At 42.6% G+C, this 22,094-nt stretch overlaps 1 protein-coding gene across 7 annotated transcripts in view; it reads left to right on the plus strand.

The window, feature by feature from the left end:
- The window catches only part of LOC137377160 (liprin-alpha-1-like), a 160,615-nt gene that overhangs the window by 81,733 nt on the left and 56,788 nt on the right, over nucleotides 1-22,094 (plus strand). For 6 of the 7 annotated variants that reach the window (XM_068046550.1, XM_068046544.1, XM_068046547.1 and 3 more), the window contains exons 7-12: nucleotides 252-398; nucleotides 2,239-2,373; nucleotides 9,718-9,801; nucleotides 11,025-11,156; nucleotides 11,674-11,736; nucleotides 12,375-12,466. In XM_068046550.1, the coding sequence (XP_067902651.1) occupies nucleotides 252-398; nucleotides 2,239-2,373; nucleotides 9,718-9,801; nucleotides 11,025-11,156; nucleotides 11,674-11,736; nucleotides 12,375-12,466 (653 nt within the window). The remainder of the gene's footprint in view (nucleotides 1-251; nucleotides 399-2,238; nucleotides 2,374-9,717; nucleotides 9,802-11,024; nucleotides 11,157-11,673; nucleotides 11,737-12,374; nucleotides 12,467-22,094) is intronic. The other variant, XM_068046549.1, reaches the window with a different exon arrangement.

The following is a 22,094-nucleotide window of genomic DNA, read 5'->3' on the forward strand; positions in this document are numbered from 1 at the left end:
TGGTTCCATCTGAACTGAGGATAAACAGTGGGCACTGGCATATTGACATTTGCATGGCAGGTGCAGGAAACCTGAACTTCTAGCAATATTTTCAGAGATTTGTTTGTGATTTTAGGAACAGTTTTTTTTAAGAACTAATTCCAAGATATTCGTTTTATGTGCTGATTTTTGTTTTTTTCTTAGAGAAGATTGGGGGTTGAATAAGGTGGTGAGAGTGCAATGCCTGTTTCTCATACATGTTCTTATAATAGGCCATGGCCCAGAAAGATGATATGGAGGAAAGAATAACAACTCTTGAAAAACGCTACCTCAATGCACAACGTGAATCAACATCTGTACATGATCTCAATGATAAACTTGAAAATGAACTCGCCAATAAAGATGCTCTGTACATACAGGTATTTGTATAAGTTGAAAATGAAGTGCTATCAGATTATACTGTTGTGCATGTACCTATTTGTCATAAAACATTGAGGGAAGACAAAATTATGTGGAACAGTGTGAGCAACAGGGATACTAGATGTTAAAAAAAAAAAATGGCTTTATACACGGAAGCTAATTTGAGGCTGAAGGCGATAAGCAAATAATTATTTCTCTGTGTGCAACCTTAATTACACAAATATAGCTGTTTCAATACTTGAACAAACATTATGCTCCAGCTGCTCTTGCTAACTGAATGTTGAGAAGAAGAATGCTGTCAGTTTTCATTTGCAACAGAAAGAACCCTAACGTTTTGGCTTGAGTTTTGGAACCCTACGCAAATAGATCCAGTTAATTTATTTAGACAGTTTTTCAAATGTCATCAACATGTGTATGAGCACTGAAAGGAACAGAATATAAATTTCTATGGACAAATGCAGATTCAAGGCTTTTGAATCTTTATTTAATCTAAATGCTTTCTACAGTGCTATATTTTGACAATAGATATTGTATGAGTAAGTTTAAACACATGCATTTTTCCCTTACTGGATGCATTTTTCACCATCTTGTACTTTTGCAGTTATATTGCAGAATTTTTAGTTTTGTCATGGGATCTGTTGGTCAGTTGAATGAACAAAAAATTGACAGTAATTTGAAACTGCCTCCTCAAATTTTAGTCAAGCTTGATACATTACCAAAATTGTCACGTGACTTGCTGTATAAATTCCCTTTTCTTTTGAACATGGACTAAGATAAGAAGCAAAGACTTGAAATAAGACAAAAAATATGGACATACACAGCTGATCAGTCAGCATCAATAAAGATGACAAAGAGGCCATTGGTGTTTTGGCCGTGTACCCTTTATCAGGAGTTCTAATGAAAGGATACACATCCGAAATGCCAGTAATTATTCTTCTCTCTTCACCAAAGCTGTTCAACATTTTCTATGTTTGGAAATTGTAGGTGTGCCCAGAAATATTGAACTGCAACTCTTTGATCTCTGGCAAGCCTACAGTTTTACTGCTAGGCAAGTGGAATTAGCCATAAAATCACCTCCTGTTAATATTGCACTGAAAGTTTAACCCTTGGAGGACTGCTGAATCTATCTGAAATGAAGCAGTTTGTGATGTTACATAGTTAATTCTGGTTACAGTGTAATTCACTATTCTGAGCCTGAGCTTTATTCTCCATTGAGCCTGAGATAAAGCAACAAAGGCTGAACTCTATCCTACACTTTATTTCTGCTTTGAGTAAAGATCTGTGATACAGTAGTACTGTAGAAAAGTTAACTGTATCCAATCAGAGCATGGTGAAGTAGGTTGTTCTGTTTTATATGGGAGAAGACAAATTCCCCCATTTAAATAAGGGGATGTGGTGTTGGGGGAACAGCAGGTGCATTGTAGAGTGAGTTGGCCAGGGTACAGGAAACATTCTCTGTTCTTCAAATAGTGACATGGAATCTTTTACGTGCACATGAGGGGGTAATGGGGCCTTGGTTTAATAGCTTGATTTTAAGAGAATGCATCTGACAATCCTGTATTACTGAAGTTCCTGCCTGGATTATGTGCTGAAAGCCTAGCATGGGAGGCTAGGAACCTCAACCTTCTGACTCGGATGTGAATGCGATTGCTAAGCAAGGCTGACACATGTTGGAGTGCGATTACCTGATTTACTGCATGCCTCGCTTTTCATTTACGTCAGCTATGTCCAAGCCGAATGGAAGTGGATTCGTTTAATTTTTTTTTTAAATAAAGAAAATTCCAGAACTTATTCTGAAGTTGAGATGACAATGTTAATCCTTTAAAATTAAAAATGTAGAGTGAAGAGAAGAACCGTCATTTGCAAGAACGGCTGGAACTAGCTGAACAGAAGCTACAGCAAACTCTCAGAAAGGCAGAAACATTACCCGAAGTAGAAGCAGAGTTGGCACAGAGAGTAGCAGCTCTTACAAAGGTAGGACATTAATTCTCCAGTGACCTTAAAGCTTATCGACCATGTTTAGGTCATAGAATGGAAGTTGATCAAATAAGCAGAATACTGTCTCCAAAGAAAATGTCCAATCTTAAGCAGCACTATATAAACAGGATGATCATTTTGGTTAATACAGTTTTTAATCTGTTATGTAGACTTGATGCTGAGTAATGAAGTCTGAAAACTCAATCTTGGACCAGTATAGGGATTTTCACCATTTATAAAAAAAAATTAGCTGTGATGGAAACCATGACATTTTCAAAGTCACAATCAAAGTAGCCTTTTTTTAGGTTTGCGACTCGATACATTTCAAATCAGTGCTGGTGGAACCCAGACTCTTATATGGTAAGTGAAAGGTTAGCTGCTTGATGCTTGGATACTGAAGGATATTCCCGGTATTGAGATTTGTAAAATACTCTGCCTAATTATTGTAACCATTAACTTGGGTCTTGGACCTTGGAGCTCATATGCTGCTGCTCTTATACCAGTTCGATATAAATCAGTGCAGAAACTTCCTTGCTTCTGTATTTCTTTGCCAGCTGTTCTGAGAACTGTCTTCCCCAAAATGAAGAAAGGGAAAAAGGTCTGCAGTTTTTTCTCATATATAGGAAGTAGTGTTTTTTAGGGAGTTCTGTAGCAACGAGGACCAGGGAAAAAGGGTCCTAGAGTAATTGATATTATTTGATATTAAGATCTTCCAAAGGGTTTAATTTAAAGGGTTAAGTCATGGCAGGAAAGCTCAAAGCCGTGGTGTGCTCCTCGTGCTCCATGTTGGAAGCCGGGAACAATTCCAGTGTCCGGGACCAGCATGTGTCCTCGGGTTTTGGAGCTGGAGCGGCAGCTGGGGACACAGTGGAGCATCCACGAGGCGGAGAGTATGGTGGGTAGCACATATAGAGAGGTGGTCACACCGCAAGCTCAGACTCCATAGGCAGGAAGGGAATGGGTGACCCCCAAGCAGAGCAAGAGGACTAGGCAGGCAGTGCAGGAATCTCCTGTGGCTATTCCCCTGCAAAACAGATATACTGCTTTGGATGCTGTTGGGGGGGAATGGCCTCTTGGGAAAGCAGCAACAGCCCAAATTGTTGCACCATGGTTGGCTCTGCTGCACAGGGGAGGAGTAAAAAGTGTGGGCATGCAACAGTTATAGGGGATTCAATTGTAAGGAGAATAGATAGGCGTTTCTGTGGCCGCAAAAGAGACTCCAGGATGGTATGTTGCCTCCCTGGTGCTGGGGTCAAGGATGTCTCAGAGCGGTCACAGGGCATTCTGAAGGGGGAGGGTGAACAATCAGTGGTCGTGGTACACATAGGTACAAACGACGTAGGTTTAAAAAAAAAAGATGAGGTCCTAAAAGCAGAATATAGGGAGCTAGGGAAGTAAGTTCAAAAGTAGGACCTCAAAGGTAGTGATCTCAGGATTACTACCAGTGCCACGCGCTAGTCAGAGTAGAAATAGCAGGATTTATCGGATGAATAAGTGGCTGAAGAGATGGTGTGAGGGGGAGGGTTTTAGATTCCTGGGACATTGGGACCGGTTCTGAGGGAGGTGGGACTGGTACAAACTGGACGGGTTACACCTGAGCAGGACCGGGACTGATGTCCCAGGGGGAGCATTTGCTAGAGTGGTTGGAGAGGGTTTAAACTAAAATGGCAGGGGAACCTTTGCAAGGAGTCAGAGGAGGGGGGATCAAAGGCGAGAACAAAAGACAGTAAAGGGAATAAGAAAAGTGATAGGCAGAGAAATCAAGGGCCAGCATCAAACAGGGCCACAGTGAAAAATAGTGGGAAGGGGCCAAGTAATGTTAAAAAGACAAGCCTTAGGGCTTTGTGCCTTAACGTGTGGAGCATTCGCAATAAAGTGGATGGATTAATCACACACATAGATGTAAACGGCTATGATATAGTCGGGATTACAGAGACATGGCTGCAAGGTGACCAGGGATGGGAAATGAAACGACGTAGGGGTATTCAGTATTTAGGAAGGACAGAAAACAAGCAAAAGGCGGTGGAGTTGCATTGCTGGTTAAAGAGGAAATTAACGCAATAGTGAGGAAAGATATTAGCTCTGACCATGTGGAATCTGTATGGGTAGAGCTGAGAAACACTAAGGGGCAAAAAACATTAGTGGGGGTTCTTTATAGACCCCCCCCCCCTCCCCCCCCCCCCCCCCAAACTGTAGTGGTGATGTTGGAAATGGCATTAAACAGGAAATTAGAGATGCATGCGATAAAGGATCATCTGTAATAATGGGTGATTTTAATCTGCATTTAGAGTGGGCAAATCACATTAGTCACAATACCATAGAGGAGGAATTCTTGGAGTGTATACGGGATGGTTTTCTGGACCAATACGTTGAGGAACCAACTAGAGAACAGACCATAAAATAAAAGCAAAATACTGCTGATGCTGAAAATCTGAAACAAAACAAGAAATGCTGGTATCACTCAGCAGGTCTGGCAGCATCTGTGGAAAGAGAAGCAGAGTTAACGTTTCGGGTCAGTGACCCTTCTTCGGAACTGACAAATATTAGAAAAGTCACAGATTATAAACAAGTGAGGTGGGGGTGGGGCAAGAGATAACAAAGGAGAAGGTGCAGATTGGACCAGGCCACATAGCTGACCAAAAGGTCACGGAGAAACGGCAAACAATATATTAATGGTGTGTTGAAAGAGAACAGACCATCCTAGACTGGGTATTGTGTAATGAGAAAAGAATAATTGACAGTCTAGTTGTGCGAGACCCCTTGGGGATGAACGACCATAATATGATAGAATTCTTCATCAAGATGGAGGGTGACGTAGTTGATTCTGAGACTAGGGTCCTGAATGATAGTAAAGGAAACTATGAAGGTATGAGGCACAAATTGGCTATGATGGATTGGGGAACGTTAATTAAAGGGATGGCGGTAGAAAGGCAATGGCAAATATTCATAGAGCACATGGATGAACTCCAACAATTGTTCCTGCCTGGCGCAAAAGTAAAACTGGAAAGGTAGCCATACCGTGGCTTACAAGGGAAATCAGAGATAGCATTAGATCCAAGGAAGAGGTATATAAATTCACCAGAAAAAGCAACATACCTGAGGATTGGGAGCAGTTTAGAATTCAGCAAAGGAGGACCAAGGGATTGATTAAGAAGGGGAAAATAGAGTACGAGAGCAAGCTTGCAGGGAACATAAAAACTGACTGTAAAAGTTTCTATAGGTATGTGAAGAGAAAAAGATTAGTGAAGACAAATTTAGGTCCCTTACAGTCAGCAATAGGGGAATTTATTATGGGGAACAAAGAAATGGCTGACCAACAAAATGCATACTTCGGTTCTGTCTTCACAAAGGAGGACACAAATATCATACCAGAAATGTTAGGGAACACAGGGTTTAGCGAGAGAGGAACTGAAGGAAATCAGTATTAGAGAAATGGTGTTGGGGGAATTGGGATAGAAGGCCGATAAATCCCCAGGGCCTGATGGTCTGCATCCCAGAGTACTTAAGGAAGTGGCTCTAGAAATAGTGGATGCATTGGTGGTCATCTTCCAAGATTCTGTAGACTGTGGAAGAGTTCCTACAGATTGGAGGGTAGCTAATGTAACCCCACCATGTAAAAAGGGAGGTAAAGAGAAGGCAGGGAATTATAGACCAGTCAGCCTGACATCAGCGGTGGGGAAAGTCCTGGAGTCCATTATCAAAGATTTTATAGCAGAGCGCTTGGAGAGCTGGACAGAGTCAGCATGGACTTACGAAAGGGAAATCATGCTTGACCAATCTACTAGAATTCTTCAAGGATGTAACTAGTAGAGTTGATGATGGGGAGCCAGTGGATGTGGTTTATTTGGACTTTCAGAAGGCTTTTGACAAAGTCCTACATAAGATATTAGCGTGTAAAATTAAAGCGCATGGCATTGGGGGTAGTGTATTGCGATGGATAGAAAACAAAGAGTAGGGATAAATGGGTCTTTTTCCAAATGGCAGGCAGTGACTAGTGGGGTACTGCAGGGATTGGTGCTAGGACTGCAGCTATTCGCAATATATATTGATTTAGATGAGGGAACTAAATGTAATAACTCCACATTTGCAGATGACACAAAACTGGGTGGGAGGGTGAGTTGTGAGGATGCAGCAGAGAGGCTTCAGGGTGATTTGGACAAGTTAAGTGAGTGGGCAAATGCATGGCAGATGCAGTATAATGTGGATAAATGTGAGGTTATCCACTTTGGTAGCAAAAACAGGTAGGCAGATTGTTATCTGAACGGCCATAAACTGAGAGGGGAATATGCAACGAGACCAGGGTGTTCTCGTACACCAGTTGCTGAAGGTAAGCTTGCAGGTCCAACAGGTGGTTAAAAAAAGGCAAATGGTATGTTGGCCTTCATAGTGAGAGGATTCGAGTACAGGAGCAGGGATGTCTTGCTGCAATTGTGCAGGGCCTTGATGAGGCCACACCTGGAATATTGTGTGCAGTTTTGGTCTCCTTATCTGAGGAAGGATGTTCTTAGAGGGAGTGCAGCAAAGGTTTACCGGACTGATTCCTGGGATGGCGGGACTGACGCATGAGGACAGATTGAGTCGGTTAGGATTATATTCGCTGGAGTTCAGGAGAGTGAGGGGGGGATCTCATCGAAACCTATAAAATTCTAACAGGACTTGACAGGGTAGATGTAGGAAGGATGTTCCTGATGGTGGGGGAGTCCAGAACCAGGGGTCATAGTCTAAGGATACGGGGTAAACCATTCAGGACTGAGGTGAGGATAAATTTCTTCACCCAGAGAGTGGTGAGCCTGTGGAATTCGCTACCACAGAATGCAGTTGAGGCCAAAACATTGTATGTTTTCAAGAAGGAGTTAGATATAGCTCTTGGGTTTAAAGGGATCAAAGGATATGGAGCGAAAGTGGGAACAGGTTACTGAGTTGGATGATCAGCCATGATAATGAATGGAGCAGGTTCAAAGGGCTGAATGGCCTACTCCTGCTCCTATTTTCTATGGTTCTATTATGTTAAGTCTGAGCAAGAGAGCATTTAGGGGAGTGATCTAGCAAAACAGGTGGATTTAGGGAATGACACAGTTGAACACAATTGTAGATTTTTCCTATTATCTTCCCCAACCATCCATCCCAAACCTAAAATGGTCTCTCTACTAAAATTATTGACCTGGAACTGATTTGTACTTGTGCCCTTGGCCTTCAGTTTAAGGGTCAAATAATGGCATGTCTCAGTCATAGACGATACTTGCCAGACAGCATCAAGATCGCAAAACCTGAACTTCATTCTACATTTCTGCCAAATATAGTGTTACAGATCATTGAAATGATAATGAAGGTGAACATGAATCAATCATATTTCATGTTTGAAAAGGAAGACCCTTCTCTATTTTGATGTGTGTGGGACTGAGCTATTTTATATAGGCAGACTTAAAACACTCAAGTCCAGTCAGATGCTTCCACAGTCCTATGGAACCCAGACAAAACTGACCATATGTGTTTGAGAATTTCTGACTTTTCAAGGATTTTGTTGTCCTGTATCAAGAAATTATAATCAATTAAATTCAATTTGTGAGAAGTACAGATTAGAGTTCAAGCCAAGTGTATATCCAGAAGCGGTGGGTGTGGGTGCTTGAACTTCAGCATGAGACAATGCAAGTCATTTAGACAGTCCTGTAAACATGCACACTCATTGTTAGGATAAGATAATTCATTTGTGGAAAGCGAGGGTAGTTGCAAGGAGACTCAGAGTAGGGCAGGAACTGGCATTGGCAGCTCAGTTGACCAAACCTTGGATACAGAAAGCAGGAGGTGGTCAGAGTTCTAGCCCTTGGTTTCTTGCCCAGGATAGAAACAAAGAGTGCAGAAGCACAATAGAGGCAGAATTTGGTTTCTTTTGTGCCTTTGTTACAGGCTTAAAATGAGTGCAGTGAGGACCAACACATACAAGAAATTGGGATGGGTATTTTTGGGCAGCTGGCATATGCAAGGGGCCCAACATTTGTTTGAGGACCCCTCAGTGAAATTACGCTGCTCCGAGCAGAACAGGCATTGGGGCTGCTGCAGTCAGTTTTTCAAGACGTTGATGCGACCTAGCTAGGTAACTTTATAGGTTTAAAAATTGTAAATTGATTTGGTGCCAAGAAGAGTGCTCCTCCTGGTCCACAGCACTGCTGATGGCCAGTGTGGGCCGCGATCTGCTTCCGCATCATTGTCCATTCCCCACTTGCCCTGCAATTTGCCTGAGGCTCAAAATTCTATTCTTTGGTCAAGCAAGCTGCCTGTGGAGGCACAACAGACACCTGCAGCTCACTGTTCGTATGTATATGAGACCCAAAGACAAATTTTGCACAGTCCTCGGGCCTCGGTCTCTGGGGGCATGGAACAATCCCTGCATCCATTTGGCGCTTGAAGGCTGGCCTGACCTGGAGGTATGTGGAAGATCTGATAAGGGTGACTGACATAATGAGCAAGATTACCTTCTGTTTTGAAGTCTGAGGTTTTTTTTATACGTATGTAATTTGAAGGTTTGCTATCATTACAGTATAGTTTTGAGCATCTGAGAGATAACCGCAATGATTTTTGTTTTGTTTTTATTTAACATACTGTGCAACAATGGCTTTTTTTAAATGGGAAATTGTCCTGGTGTGTGTGTGTGTGAAGTTTGACTAAGCAGAATCCCTTATTAAAAACATTTGAGACAGCCTGTTAATGCTTGTGTATCTTTTTCATATCTATGTACATAAGATTATATCCATGTATTCTTCCTCTTGATATGTATGTACTTGCACCCATGTTCTTCTCCATTTCATACAAGCAAAGCATTTCCAGATAAACTAATTGTATCTTTTTTAATCAGGATTCATCTGCATCCATTTTCTCTGTTCGTATTGTAGTCTTGACAATAGTAACCTTTCTGCTGTTTCCTGTACCTTTTTGCCTTTCTTAGTCTGATCCTTCCCTTTCTTCTGAAGATTCTACTCTTATGGAAGCTAAACTGGTGGAACTGAGCTCCATGCTTAGGAAGGTAGAATATGTAATGTTCCAGTCACTGTTTTATGCTTGCTACTTATTGCCTTCTGCAAACAGTGGCAGTGAAAGCCTTGATTCCATAGGCTGAGCTTGCTGAGCATTAAAGCTTCAAATGTGCACACAGCAATTTAAAGCACCATTGAACATCTGACATGTTTTTCATAAAATGCTGCTTACACCAGGCTTTTGTGAGACCACTGGCTGAAGCTTAACACCACTTAAGTGGGACTGAGCTTCTTGGAAGACTTGCAATTTTCATAAAGACTTATTTCAAAGCTCAATCTTTGCAATATTTAACAGTATTTATTTATTTGTCAGGCTGAAGAAAGGCATGGAAACATTGAAGAAAGGTTACGGCAGTTGGAGGCACAGCTCGAAGAAAAGAATCAAGAATTGCAACGAGTATGTTGTTTGGGGTTTCCGTGTAATGATTTATAGAATCTAAAATTATAAATCTGCTGAAACTCCAAATATTGAATCTTGTGCAGTTTGTACTATGATGTATGGATTCTGTTGCATCTTCATAGATATCACAAAATAAACGGTAAACTTTGAACTTTTTAATTAAAAAAAAAGTAAAATCAGCTATTTCCCACCTTAAGAAAAGACTACAAGTTCATTTAAATCACAAACCAAGATGTGGCAGATGGGAGTTTGTCACTGTGTTGACCGTGTGACTTTATTGAATTGTGCATTGGTTGTGCTCGCAAAACCTCTCCCAATTTGAAATAAGCGATATACTTTTTTCCAAATGAAAACTTAATTTGCCTCTTATTTCTCATGCTGCTCACAGTGAAATTTAAAGAATAAAATTCCCAGACTGACATTCTCTCCCTCCATCCCCACTCTACTTTTCCCAAACCTGTCTGCCAGTCACTGGAATGACTGGGGAGAGGTAACAAGCCTTTTTTGTATCTTTCTTTTGTACAATGCCTTTGCTTGGAAATTGTCTCTGGCGGTAAGATGCCAGAAATGGCCTGTTTTCACCTGCTTGGTCTTGCCACTTATAAAAGCATCTGCTTCTATCTATTAAAAATATTTGTGAAGTTTTATTTTGGAATTGTTGGCAGAATGGCAACATTAGTTATTCTACCACCAAAGCCATGGAAAGACATAAAGCACTTTTAACTAAAGTACATAAATCTATTTGTCCCTCAACAAATATTTTCCTAGCAGTGATTGTCATGCTTGGAGTTATCCACCTATCTTGCTTATACATCTACAATCTGATATCTCTTCAGTAACAGATTCATTTCAACTTTTAATCAAACTTGACAAGTTTCACAAACTTTGGATTCCTCTTAAAAATGACCGTGCTGGGAACTTTTGCATTGGATTTTACGTCTGTAAACATCCTAGACTTGTAACATTTCATTAGCTTTTCACTAAACTTGATTCTTTTCTGTATGTGCCAAATATCTATTAGTTTTAAAACTTTTGGGTATGACACAAGTACTTAACACTAATGTAAAGTTTGTATTCAATGGACAAGCACATGCTTTTAAAATAAAAATAAGCATGCACTTGTGTTTAAAATTAGATCTGTATAGTGTCTATCAATCATTTGAGTTTGTGTTTTGGTATATCTAATTTTTTAAAATAAATCCATCCATTTTATTTAAAAGGCTCGACAGAGGGAAAAGATGAATGAAGAACACAATAAGCGCTTATCAGACACAGTAGATAAACTCCTGTCGGAGTCCAATGAAAGGCTTCAGCTTCATCTAAAGGAAAGGATGGCTGCATTAGAGGAAAAGGTAGTCCATTTTATATTTTAAAATATTATATCCTTGTAGATAGGTGATATATTTCGCTTAGTGGCCTGATATTTTAGAAAAGTTAGGATTCAGTTCAGAGGACCATAGTTCAGATGCTAAATAGATATACATCGTCCGTTCATGATAACATATATCGGAGTTTCTACCATGTGATTCATTGGAGTGGTTTTTAACATCCAAGAGAGGAAAATTGGCAGAAAGGATCATACTGCATCCATTAACAGTTGTGATGAAGTCTTGCTCAGTCTTGTCCCACCTCTTGGCTGATGAGCAATATGCAAGTGGAAAGACATGAACCATTTAGGAGATAAAATGATTGATTTGGGTAGGGGGCAGATAACTGAAAAAAATCCCCTTCTCTCCCATCCTCGTAATGTCATCTATTTGGCATTATGTGAAACATTAATTATATTTTTGGATTGAAATATCTGTTTTGAATTTACTGTCATAATGTTAAACAATCTGGTATAAATTGTCCTGCAAAATATTATTTCAGAATTCCCTTATTCGAGAGCTTGAAAACACAAAGCAGCTGATTGAAGAAACACACCATGAGAAGGTAGGTTTCATTGATAAAGCTATTATCTGTCATGATTTATTGTATTCACTACCATTTGATTTGTTTCAGGCCTCTGCCTACCTCTTGAAATGCACTTCGAAATGTAAATGAACTATACTGCGAATTAAAAATTCATGTACTCTTATTAATGCTGTCAGTGCATCAGCATTTTAATTCTGTAGGGGAGCTTTCATCTTAAAACTTGTACTTCATACCTGTAGTTTGAGCTGTGCCCAATCATTTAACACAGTTAATTTAACATCTTTAAAGTGCATTGAGAGTGCGTCTTTTCCAAAATAAAAATCGTATTTTTTACCTTTCCCAAAGTTTCTGCAAATAGGTCAGAAAATGAACAACTTTATGGAATATCATTGCTGCTCTCTTGCAATGGTTGATTTGTAAACCTGAGTTGTGATATTATTTGACAGGCCCATTTAAAAATTTAGGCTTTAATTATACAGAAAAACTGGACTATAGTAACTTAACTCAGGTGCTCAACGTTAATATGGGGTCAAGTTTAGATTATGAACATATTGGGACTGTCGATTGATTGCTCTAGACAAATTCCACTGCATTTTATATTTTTTTAAATTTTATTAAACTGCCTTTTTTCAAACAATTGCATTTTAATATTTCAGGATAAATTGTTGGTTGAAATTGAAAACTCACGAGCTGAGAATGATGAGTGGAGAGTGAAAGCTGCTGCTTTTGGAGACGCTGTGCATCATAGGTATCGTACAAAAAAAAATGCCATTCCAACCACCAATCTGCACAAAATTGTTGTGTCTTTGACTATTCCATAATTTGTACTCTAAGTTTTTCATTTATATCTCAGCTCATGTTTTTGATCTAAGCAGTGTAAACTCAAAAAAGAATAAAACTGGATGGACCGCCCGGCGTCGACCGAGGCATCGGAAACAACAAAGGCACACCCTGCAAAGTCTTCCTCACTAACATCGGGGGTACTCACCGAATCATACCTTATAGCTGATGTTGCAGACTTCTCCATCACCATTCCTGGGTATGTCCTATCCCATCGGCAGGACAGACCCAACAGAGTTGGCAGCACAGTGGTATATAATCTGGAGGGAGTGGACCTGGGAGTCCTCATCAGTGACGTCAGACCCCATGCAGTCTCATGGCATCACGTCAAACACAGGCAAGGAAACCTGCTGATTACCATCTACTCCTCTACCTCAACTGATGAATCAGTACTCCTCCATGTTGAACATCACTTGGAAGAAGCATTGAGAGTAGCAAAGGGTGCAGAATGTTCTCTGGGTGGGGGACTTGAATGCCCATCACCAAGAGTAGCTAGGTAGCACCACTACTGACTCAGCCGGGTGAGTCCTGAAGGACATAACTGCCAGACTGGGCCTTTGGCAGGTTGTGAGAAAACCAACAACAGGGAAAAGCCTACTTTACCTCAACCTCACAAAGCTACCTGTTGCCGATGCATCTGTTCATGACCGTGTTGGTAGGAGTGACCACTGCACAGTCCTTGAGACGAAATCCTGTCTTCACACTAAGGACACCCTCCATCGTGTTGTGTGGCCGTACCACTGTGCAAAGTGAGATAGATTCAGAACAGATTGAACAGCTCAAAACTGAGCATCCATGAGGCATTGTGGGCCATCAGCAGCAGCAGAATCGTATCCAACCATGATCTGTAACCTCCTGGCCCAGCATATCCCTCACTCTATCATCATCATGCCAGGGGACCAACCCTGCTTGAATGAGGAGTACATATGAATTGGGAGCAGAAGTAGGCCATTCGGCTCCTCCAACCTGCTCTGCCATTCGATAAGATCATGGTTGATCTGTTTATGTCTCAAATTCCACACTCCCATCTACCCCCGATAACCTTTGATTCCCTTGCCTAACAAGAATCTATCTACCTCCGCCTTTAAAAATATTCAATGACCCCGCCTCCGCCACCACCTGAGGCAGAGAGTTCCAAAGTCTCTCAACCCTCAGAGAAAAAATCTCTCCTCATCTCTGTCCTAAAAGGCCGACCCCTAATTTTAAAACAGTGCCCCTTAGTTCTGGACTCATCCACAAGAGGAAGCGTCCTTTCCACATCCAGCTTTTTAAGACCGTTCAGGATCTTATATACTATCAAGTCTCCCCTCACTCTTTCAAATTCCAGTGAAAACAAGCCCAGTCTGTCCAGCCTTTCCTCAAAAGACAACCCCCTCATTCCTGGTATCAATCTAGTCAACCACCTCTCAACCGCCTTCAATGCATTTGCATTCTTCCTTAAATAAGGAGACCAAAACTGCACACAGTATTCGAGACATGGTCTCACCAATGCCCTGTATAACTGAAGTATAACATCCTTATTTTTATTTTCAATTCCTCTCATTAAAAAAAGATAGCATTCCATTAGCCTTCTTTACTACTTGCTGTACTTGCATACTAACTTTTTGTGACTCATGCACTAGAACACTTAGATCCCTCTGCACCTCAGAATTCTGCAGTTCTCCGTTTAAGTAATAGTCTGCTTTTTTATTCTTCCTGCCAAAGTGAATAACTTCACATTTTCCCACATTATACCCAATCTGCCAGATTTTTGCCCACTCACTCAACCTATCTATATCTGTCTGCAACCCCCATATGTCCTCTTCACAACATGCTTTCCTACCCATCTTTGTGTCATCTGCAAATTTAGCTTACATGCCGTTGCTCCCGTCATTTAAGTCATTGATATAAATTGTAAAAAGTTGAGGCCCCAGCATAGACCCCTGCAAATTCTACTCGTCACATCCTGCCAATCAGAAAAGGACCCATTTATGCATACTCTTTGTTTTCTGCCAGCCAGCCAATCTTCTATTCATGCTAGTATGTTACCTCCTACATCATGAGCTCCTACTTTGCGCAATAATCTTTTATGTGGTACCTTGTCAAATGCGTTCTGGAAATCCAAATACAGTAAGTCAACGGGCTCCCCTTTATCCACAGCGCATGTATCTCCTTCAAAGAACTCCAATAAATTGGTTAAACGTGATTTCCTTTTTACAAAACCATGCTGACTACTCCCGATGACCTTGAGTTTTTCTAAGTGCCCAGCTATAGCCTCCTTAATCAATTCTAACTCCTTCCCCACGGCAGATGACCAGCTAACTGGCCTATAGTTAGCTGTTTTCTGCCTCCTCCCTTCTTGAATAGAGGGGTTATATTTGCTACTTTTCAGTATGATTGAACGTTTCCAGAATCTAGTGAGTTTTGAAAAATTAACACCAACGCGTTTACTATCTCATTAGTCACCTGTTTTAAGACCCTAGGATGAAGTCCATCAGGACCCGGGGGCTTGGTCAGCCCACAGCTCCATCAGCTTGCTCAGTACCGCTTCCCTGGTGATTGTAATTTCACCAAGTTCCTCTCTTGCTTCCACCTCCTGGTTTACAGCTATTACTGGATTGTTTTTTGTATCCTCGATAGTGAAGACAGAAGCAAAATATTTGTTCATTTCATCTGCCATTTCCTTATTATCTAATATAAACTCTCCATTCTCACTCTCTAGAGGACCAACACTCACTTTACTTACTCTTTTCATTTTTAAATACCTGTAGAAACTCTTGCTATCCATTTTTAAATTTCTAGCTAGCTTTCTATTATACTCTAATTTCTTTCTCCTGATTGACATTTGTCATTCTCTGTTCTTTATATCCTGACCAGTCATCTGACCTGCCCCTCATCTTTGCGCAATTATATGCATTTTCCTTAAGTTTGGTGCTTTCCTTAACTACTTTAGTCAACCAGGGATGGTGGGTCCTCCCCTTAACATTTTTCTTTAGAGTAGGAATATACTTACCCTGAGTATTCTGAAATATCCCCTTGAATGTCTGCCACTGCTTCTCTATTGATCTATCTCCTAGCCTAGTCACCCAGTTCTCTTCAGCTAGCTCAGCTTTCATGCCCACATGGTGGTCCTTATTTAACTTTAAAATTCTAGTCTTGGACTCACTTTTCTCTCTTTCATACCATAGGAGAGCATGCCAGAAGAAGCACCAGGCATGCCTAAAAATTAGGTGCCAACTTTGTAAGCTACAACACAGGACTGCATTCATGCGAAACAGCAGAAGCTGCATGCTATAGACCGTGCTAAGCGATTCTACGGTCAGTGGATCAGATCAAAACTCTGCAGTCCTGCCACATCCAGATGTGAATGGTGGTGGACAATTAAACAACTAACTGGAAGAGGAGGTTCCAAAAACATCAGCCTCCTCCATGATGGAGGAGCCCAGCATGTCAGCGCAAAAGACATGGCTGAAGCATTTGCAGCCGTCTTCAGCCAAAAGTGCCGAGTGGCTGATTCATCTCGACCTCCTTCTGAGGTCCCCACCATCATCTTATAGATGCCAGTCTTCAACCAATTCGATTCACTCCACATGCTATCAAGGAATGGCTGAAGGCACTGGATACTGCAAAGGCTATGGTACTGACAACATCCCAGCTGTGGTACTGAAGACTTGTGCTCCAGAACTAGCTGGGGCTTAGTCAAGCTGTTGCAGGACAGCTACAACATGGGCACCTACCCCAACAATGTGGGAAATTGCCTTGGTATGTTGTGTCCACAAAAAGCAGGACAAATCCAATCTGGCCAACGACCGCCTAATTGACCTTCTCTCAATCCTCAGCAAAGTGATGGAAGGTGTTGTCGACCATGCTGTCAAGCAGCATTTAGTAACAACCTGTTCACTGATGCTCATTTTGGGTTCCGCCAGGGCCACTCAGCTCCTGACCTGATTACAGCCTTGGTCCAAACATGGACAAAAGAGCTGAATACCAGAGGTGGGTGAGAGTGATTGTCCTTGACATCAAAGTAGCATTTGACCGAGTTTGGCATCAAGAAGGCGCTTGCCAAATTGAAGTCAAAGGGAATTGGAGAAAACTCTCCACTGGTTGGAGTCATACCTAGCACAAAGGAAGATGGTTATGGTTGTTGGAGGCCAATCATATCAGCCCCAGAACATGGCAGATGGAGTTCATCAGGCCCAACTATCATCAGCTGCCTCATCAATGACCTTCCGTCCAACTTAAGGTTAGAAATGGGAACGTTCACTGATGATTGCACAGTGTTCAGTACCATTTGCAATTCCTCAAATACTGAAGCAGTCCGTGTCCACATCCAACAAGACCTGGGAAACATTCAGGCTTGAGCTGATAAGTGGCAACTGACATTCGCGCCACACAAGTGCCAGCCAATGACCATCTTCCCTTGACGTTCGACAGCATTACCATCGCTGAATCCTCTGCAGTCAACATCCTGGGGGTTACCATTGACCAGAAACTGACTGGACCAACCATATAAATACTGTGGCTACAAGAGCAGGTCAGAGGTTGGGAATTCTAAGGCGAGTAACTCACCTGACTCGCCAAAGCCTGTCCACCATCTACAAGGCCCAAGTCAGGAGTGTAATGGAATACGCTGCACTTAGCTGGAGGAGTGCAGCTCCAACAACACTCGAGCTCGACACCATCCAGGACAAAGTAGCCTCCTTAATCGACACCCCATCCACCACCTGAAGCATTCACTCCCTCCACCACTGCCAGCACGTAGTGGCAGCAGTGTGTACCAGCTGCAAAATACACTGCAGCAACATGCCAAGGCTTCTTTGACAGCACCTTTCAAACCACTGACCTTTTTTTATTCATTCATGGGATGTGGGCGTCGCCGGCCAGGCCAGCAGTTATTACCCATCCCTAATTGCCCTTGAGAAGGTGGTGGTGAGCTGCATTCTTGAACTGCTGCAGTCCATGTGGGGTAGGTACACCCACAGTGCTGTTAGGAAGGGAGTTCCAGGATTTTGACCCAGCGACAGTGAAGCAACGGCAATATAGTTCCAAGTCAGGATGGTGTGTGACTTGGAGGGGAACTTGCAAGTGGTGGTGTTCCCATGCATTTGCTGCCCTTGTCCTTCTAGTTGGTACAGGTTGCAGGTTTGGAAGGTACTGTCTATGGAGCTTTGGTGCTTTGCTGCAGTGCAGCTTGTAGATGGTACACACTGCTGCCACTGTGCGTCGGTGGTGGAGGGAGTGAATGTTTGTGGGTGGAGTGCCAATCAAGCAGGCTACTTTGTCCTGGATGGTGTCGAGCTTCGAGTGTTGTTGGAGCTGCACCCATCCAGGCAAGTGGAGAGTATTCCATCACACTCCTGACTTGTGCCTTGTAGATGGTGGACAGGCTTTGGGGAATCAGGAGGTGAGTTATTTGCCACAGGATTCCTAGCCTCTGATCTGCTCTTGTAGCTGCAGTATTTATATGGCTACTGCAGTTCAGTTTCTGGTCAATGGTAGCCCCTAGGATGTTAGTGGGAGATTCAATGATGTTAATGCCATTGAATGTCATGGGGAGATGGTTAGATTCTCTGTTGTTGGAGATGGTCATTGTCTGGCACTTGTGTGATGCGAATGTTACTTGCCACTTATCAGCCCAAGCCTGGCTGTTGTCCAATTCTTGCTGCATTTCTGCACGGACTGCTTCAGTATCTGAGGAGTTGCGAATGGTGCTGAAGATTGTGTAATCATCAGCGAACATCCCCACTTCTGACCTTATGATTGAAGGAAGGTCATTGATGAAGCAGCTGATGATGGTTCAGCCTAGGACACTACCCTGAGGAACTCCTGCAGTGATGTCCTGGAGCTCAGATGATTGACCTCCAACAACCACAACCATCTTGCTTTGCGCTAGGTGTGACTCTAACCAGCGGTGTGTTTTTCCCGATTCCCATTGACTTCAGTTTTGCTAGGGCTCCTTGATGCCATACTTGGTCAAATGCTGCCTTGATGTCAAGGGCAGTCACTCTCACCTCACCTCTGGAGTTCAGCTCTTTTGTCCATGTTTGAACCAAGGCTGTAACGAGGTCAGGAGCTGAGTGGCCCTGGCGGAACCCAAACTGAGCATCGCTGAGTAGGTTATTGCTAAGCAAGTGCCGCTTGATGGCACTGTTGATGACACCTTCCATCACTTTACTTTTGATTGAGAGTAGGCTGATGGGGCAGTAATTGGCCAGGTTGGACTTGTCCTGTTCTTTGTGTACAGGCCATTTTCCACATTGCAGGGTAGATGCCAGTGTTGTAGCTATACTGGAACTGCTTGGCTGGGAGCGTGGCTAGTTCTGGAGCACAGGTCTTCAGTACTATTGTTGGAATATTGTCAGGGCCCGTAGCCTTTGCAGTATCCAGTGCCTTCAGTCGTTTCTTGATATCACGCGGAATGAATCGAATTGGCTGAAGACTGGCATCTGTGATACTGGGGACTTCGAGGGAGGCTGAGATGGATCATCAACTCGGCACTTCTGATTGAAGATTGTTGCAAATACTTCAGCCTTATCTTTTGCACCGATGTGCTAGGCTCCTCTATCATTGAGGATGGGGATATTTGTGGAGCCACCTCCTCCAGTTAGTTGTTTAATTGTCCACCACCATTCACGGCTGGCTGTGGCAGGACTGCAGAGCTTAGATCTGTTCCGTTGGTTCTGGGATCGCTTAGCTCTGTCTATCGCATGCTGCTTACGCAGTTTGGCATGCAGATAGTCCTGTGTTGTAACTTTGCCTGGTTGACACCTCATTTTGAGGTATGCCTAGTGCTGCTCCTGGCATGGCCTGCTGCATTCTTCATTCAAACAGGGTTGGTCTCCTGGCTTGATGGTAATGGTAGAATGGGGGATATGCTGGGCCATGTGGTTACAGATTGTGGTTGAGTACAATTCTGCTGCTGCTGATAGCTCACAGTGCCTCGTGGATGCCCAGTTTTGCATTGCTAGATCTGTTTGAAATCTATCCCATTTAGCATGGTGGTCGTGCCACACAACATGATGGAGGATATCCTCAATGTGAAGGCAGGACTTCGTCTCCACAAGGCCTGTGCGGTGGTCACTCCTACCAATACTGTCATGGACAGATGCATCTGCGGCTGGCAGATTGATGAGGACGTGGTCAAGTATGGTTCCCTCACCACCTGCCGCATACATAGTCTAGCAGCTATGTCCTTTAGGACTCTGCCAGGTCGGTCAGTAGTGGTGCTACCGAGCCACCCTTGGTGATGGACATTGAAGTCCCCACCCAGAGTATATTCTGTGCCCTTGCCACCCTCAGTGCTTCCTCTGAGTGCTGTTCAACATGGAGGAGTACTGACTCATCAGCTGAGGGAGGGTGGTAGGTGGTAATCAGCAGGAGATTTCCTTGTCCATGTTTGACCTGATGCCTTGAGACTTCATGGGGTCCAGAGTCGATGTTGAGGACTCCCAGGGCAACTCCCTCACAACTGTATACCACTGTGCTGCCACCTCTGCTGGGTCTGTCCTGTCGGTAGGACAGGACATACCTGGGTATGGTGATGGCAGTGTCTGGGACATTTTCTGTCAGGTATGATTCCGTGAGTATGACTGTCAGGCTGTTGCTTGACTAGTCTGTGCGACAGCTCTCCCAACTTTGGCACAAGCTCCCAGATGTTAGTAAGGAGTACTTTGCAGGGTCGACAGGGCTGGGTTTGCCGTTGTCGTTTCCGGTGCCGAGGTCGATGCCGGATGGTCTCTCTGGTTTCATTCATTTTTATTGACTTCGTAGTGGTTAGATACAACTGAGTGGCTTGCTAGGCCATTTCAGAGGGCATGTCAGAGTCAACCACATTGCTGTGGGTCTAGAGTCTCATGTAGGCCAGACCAGGTAAGGACAACAGATTTCCTTCCCTAAAGGACATTAGTGAACCGGATGGGTTTTTACAGCAATCGACAATGGTTTCCTGGCCATCATTAGATTAGCTTTTTAATTCCAGATTTATTAATTGATTTCAAATTCCACCTTCTGCTGTGTTGTGATTTGAATCCATGTTCCCAGAGCAATACCCTGGGTCTCTGGGTTACTAGTCCAGTGACAGTACCACTATGCCACCGCCGCTACCACCTAGATGGACAAGGTAGCAGACGCATGGGGACGCCACCACCTGCAGGCCCACTTAAAGTCACACACCATGCTGACTTGGAAGAATATCGCCATTTCTGTACTGTCACTGGGTCAAAAGCCTGGAATTCCCTCCCCAGCAATGCCATAGGTGTACCTACCCCACAAGGACTGCAGCAGTTCAAGAAGGCAGCTCACCACCACCTTCTCGAAGGCAATTGGGGATGGGCAATAAATGCTGGCTTTCCCAGTGATGTTCACATCCCAAGAGTGAACAACGTTTTTAAAAAAAAAATACATTGCTTGGGTATTTTGTGAGAGCTTCCCAACTAGAAATTTTTTTTAAACGATGAATAGAAAAATGCCCTGGTATTCACAATATTAGCTGATGCAAAACATATTTTACCCAGTAGCCACTGTTCATGAAGTATAATGTGATAAAAGTTTTTGATCTCGTATCTTTGGCTTGCCATTTCTCAGTGCATTGATTTTGAAATTCTTACCCTCTTGCACTCGTCCTTCCCTGCCTCCCTCCAACCTACCTGTTCAACGTTCTTCAGTTCTGTGTTCCAGTGCACATATTCTCAGCTCTTACAACTCTGTCCTCCTTTGCATTTCCGACCTCTATCCATTTACCTTTGGCAACTGATCCTTCTACAATCTCTGTCCCACCCAGTGGAATGTTCTTCCCTGACCTCTGTGCCTTGCTATCTTTCTCGTCTCCTTAAAACCACCTTCTTGCCTCCAGTCACCATCACCCCTAACTCCAAATCCACCACTGTGTTTGGGAAATGCTTTGGGACATGCATTTTCATTCACATTTAACTTATTGTTTGTCCAGAAGCATTAAAATACTCCTTCAATTACTTATTACATGCATCAAACTTGAAAATTATGTTTTGAACATTTTCTTTTGGCATGTGGATAAGAAGTAATGCCAATAAGATGCAAGTTTATAATTTTTTTACTGAACCTGACCAGTGACTTTTTGAAATAAAATGCTGAACAATCCATTTGAATGCAATCCTAAATTTGCTTCATACATTTTCAACAAATCATCTCAATGCTGGGATAAGATTCACATTTAAAATGTGAAAAACTTTTTTTGGGGTTTTTTTTTTAAAAAAGCAAACTTGTATTTTAATATCAGCTCAGGTCTCGTTCATTTGCATTGGCACCTGCATGAGCAAATATTTGACGTTTTGATTTTCTCTTAAATTGTTTAGCGCTTCTTGTTAAATACAAAATTGTTTCCATGTTTGTGAAGAGGATTTCCAGGTACCACCTTTTCCCAATTTTCTGAGATATTCAGTCACAAAGTGACAAAGGTTTACTCTTGTGAAATGCCCACCTGGTCCTCAGTGCAGCCTCCTGACAACTGGGTGAAGCTGCAGGATGGAGTAGTGCCAAATAAATTTTTTGTCCACCATATATTTCATAACTTCCAAATTATG

The sequence above is a fragment of the Heterodontus francisci genome, chromosome 14, assembly GCF_036365525.1.
Source record: "Heterodontus francisci isolate sHetFra1 chromosome 14, sHetFra1.hap1, whole genome shotgun sequence".
Taxonomy (NCBI): domain Eukaryota; kingdom Metazoa; phylum Chordata; class Chondrichthyes; order Heterodontiformes; family Heterodontidae; genus Heterodontus; species Heterodontus francisci.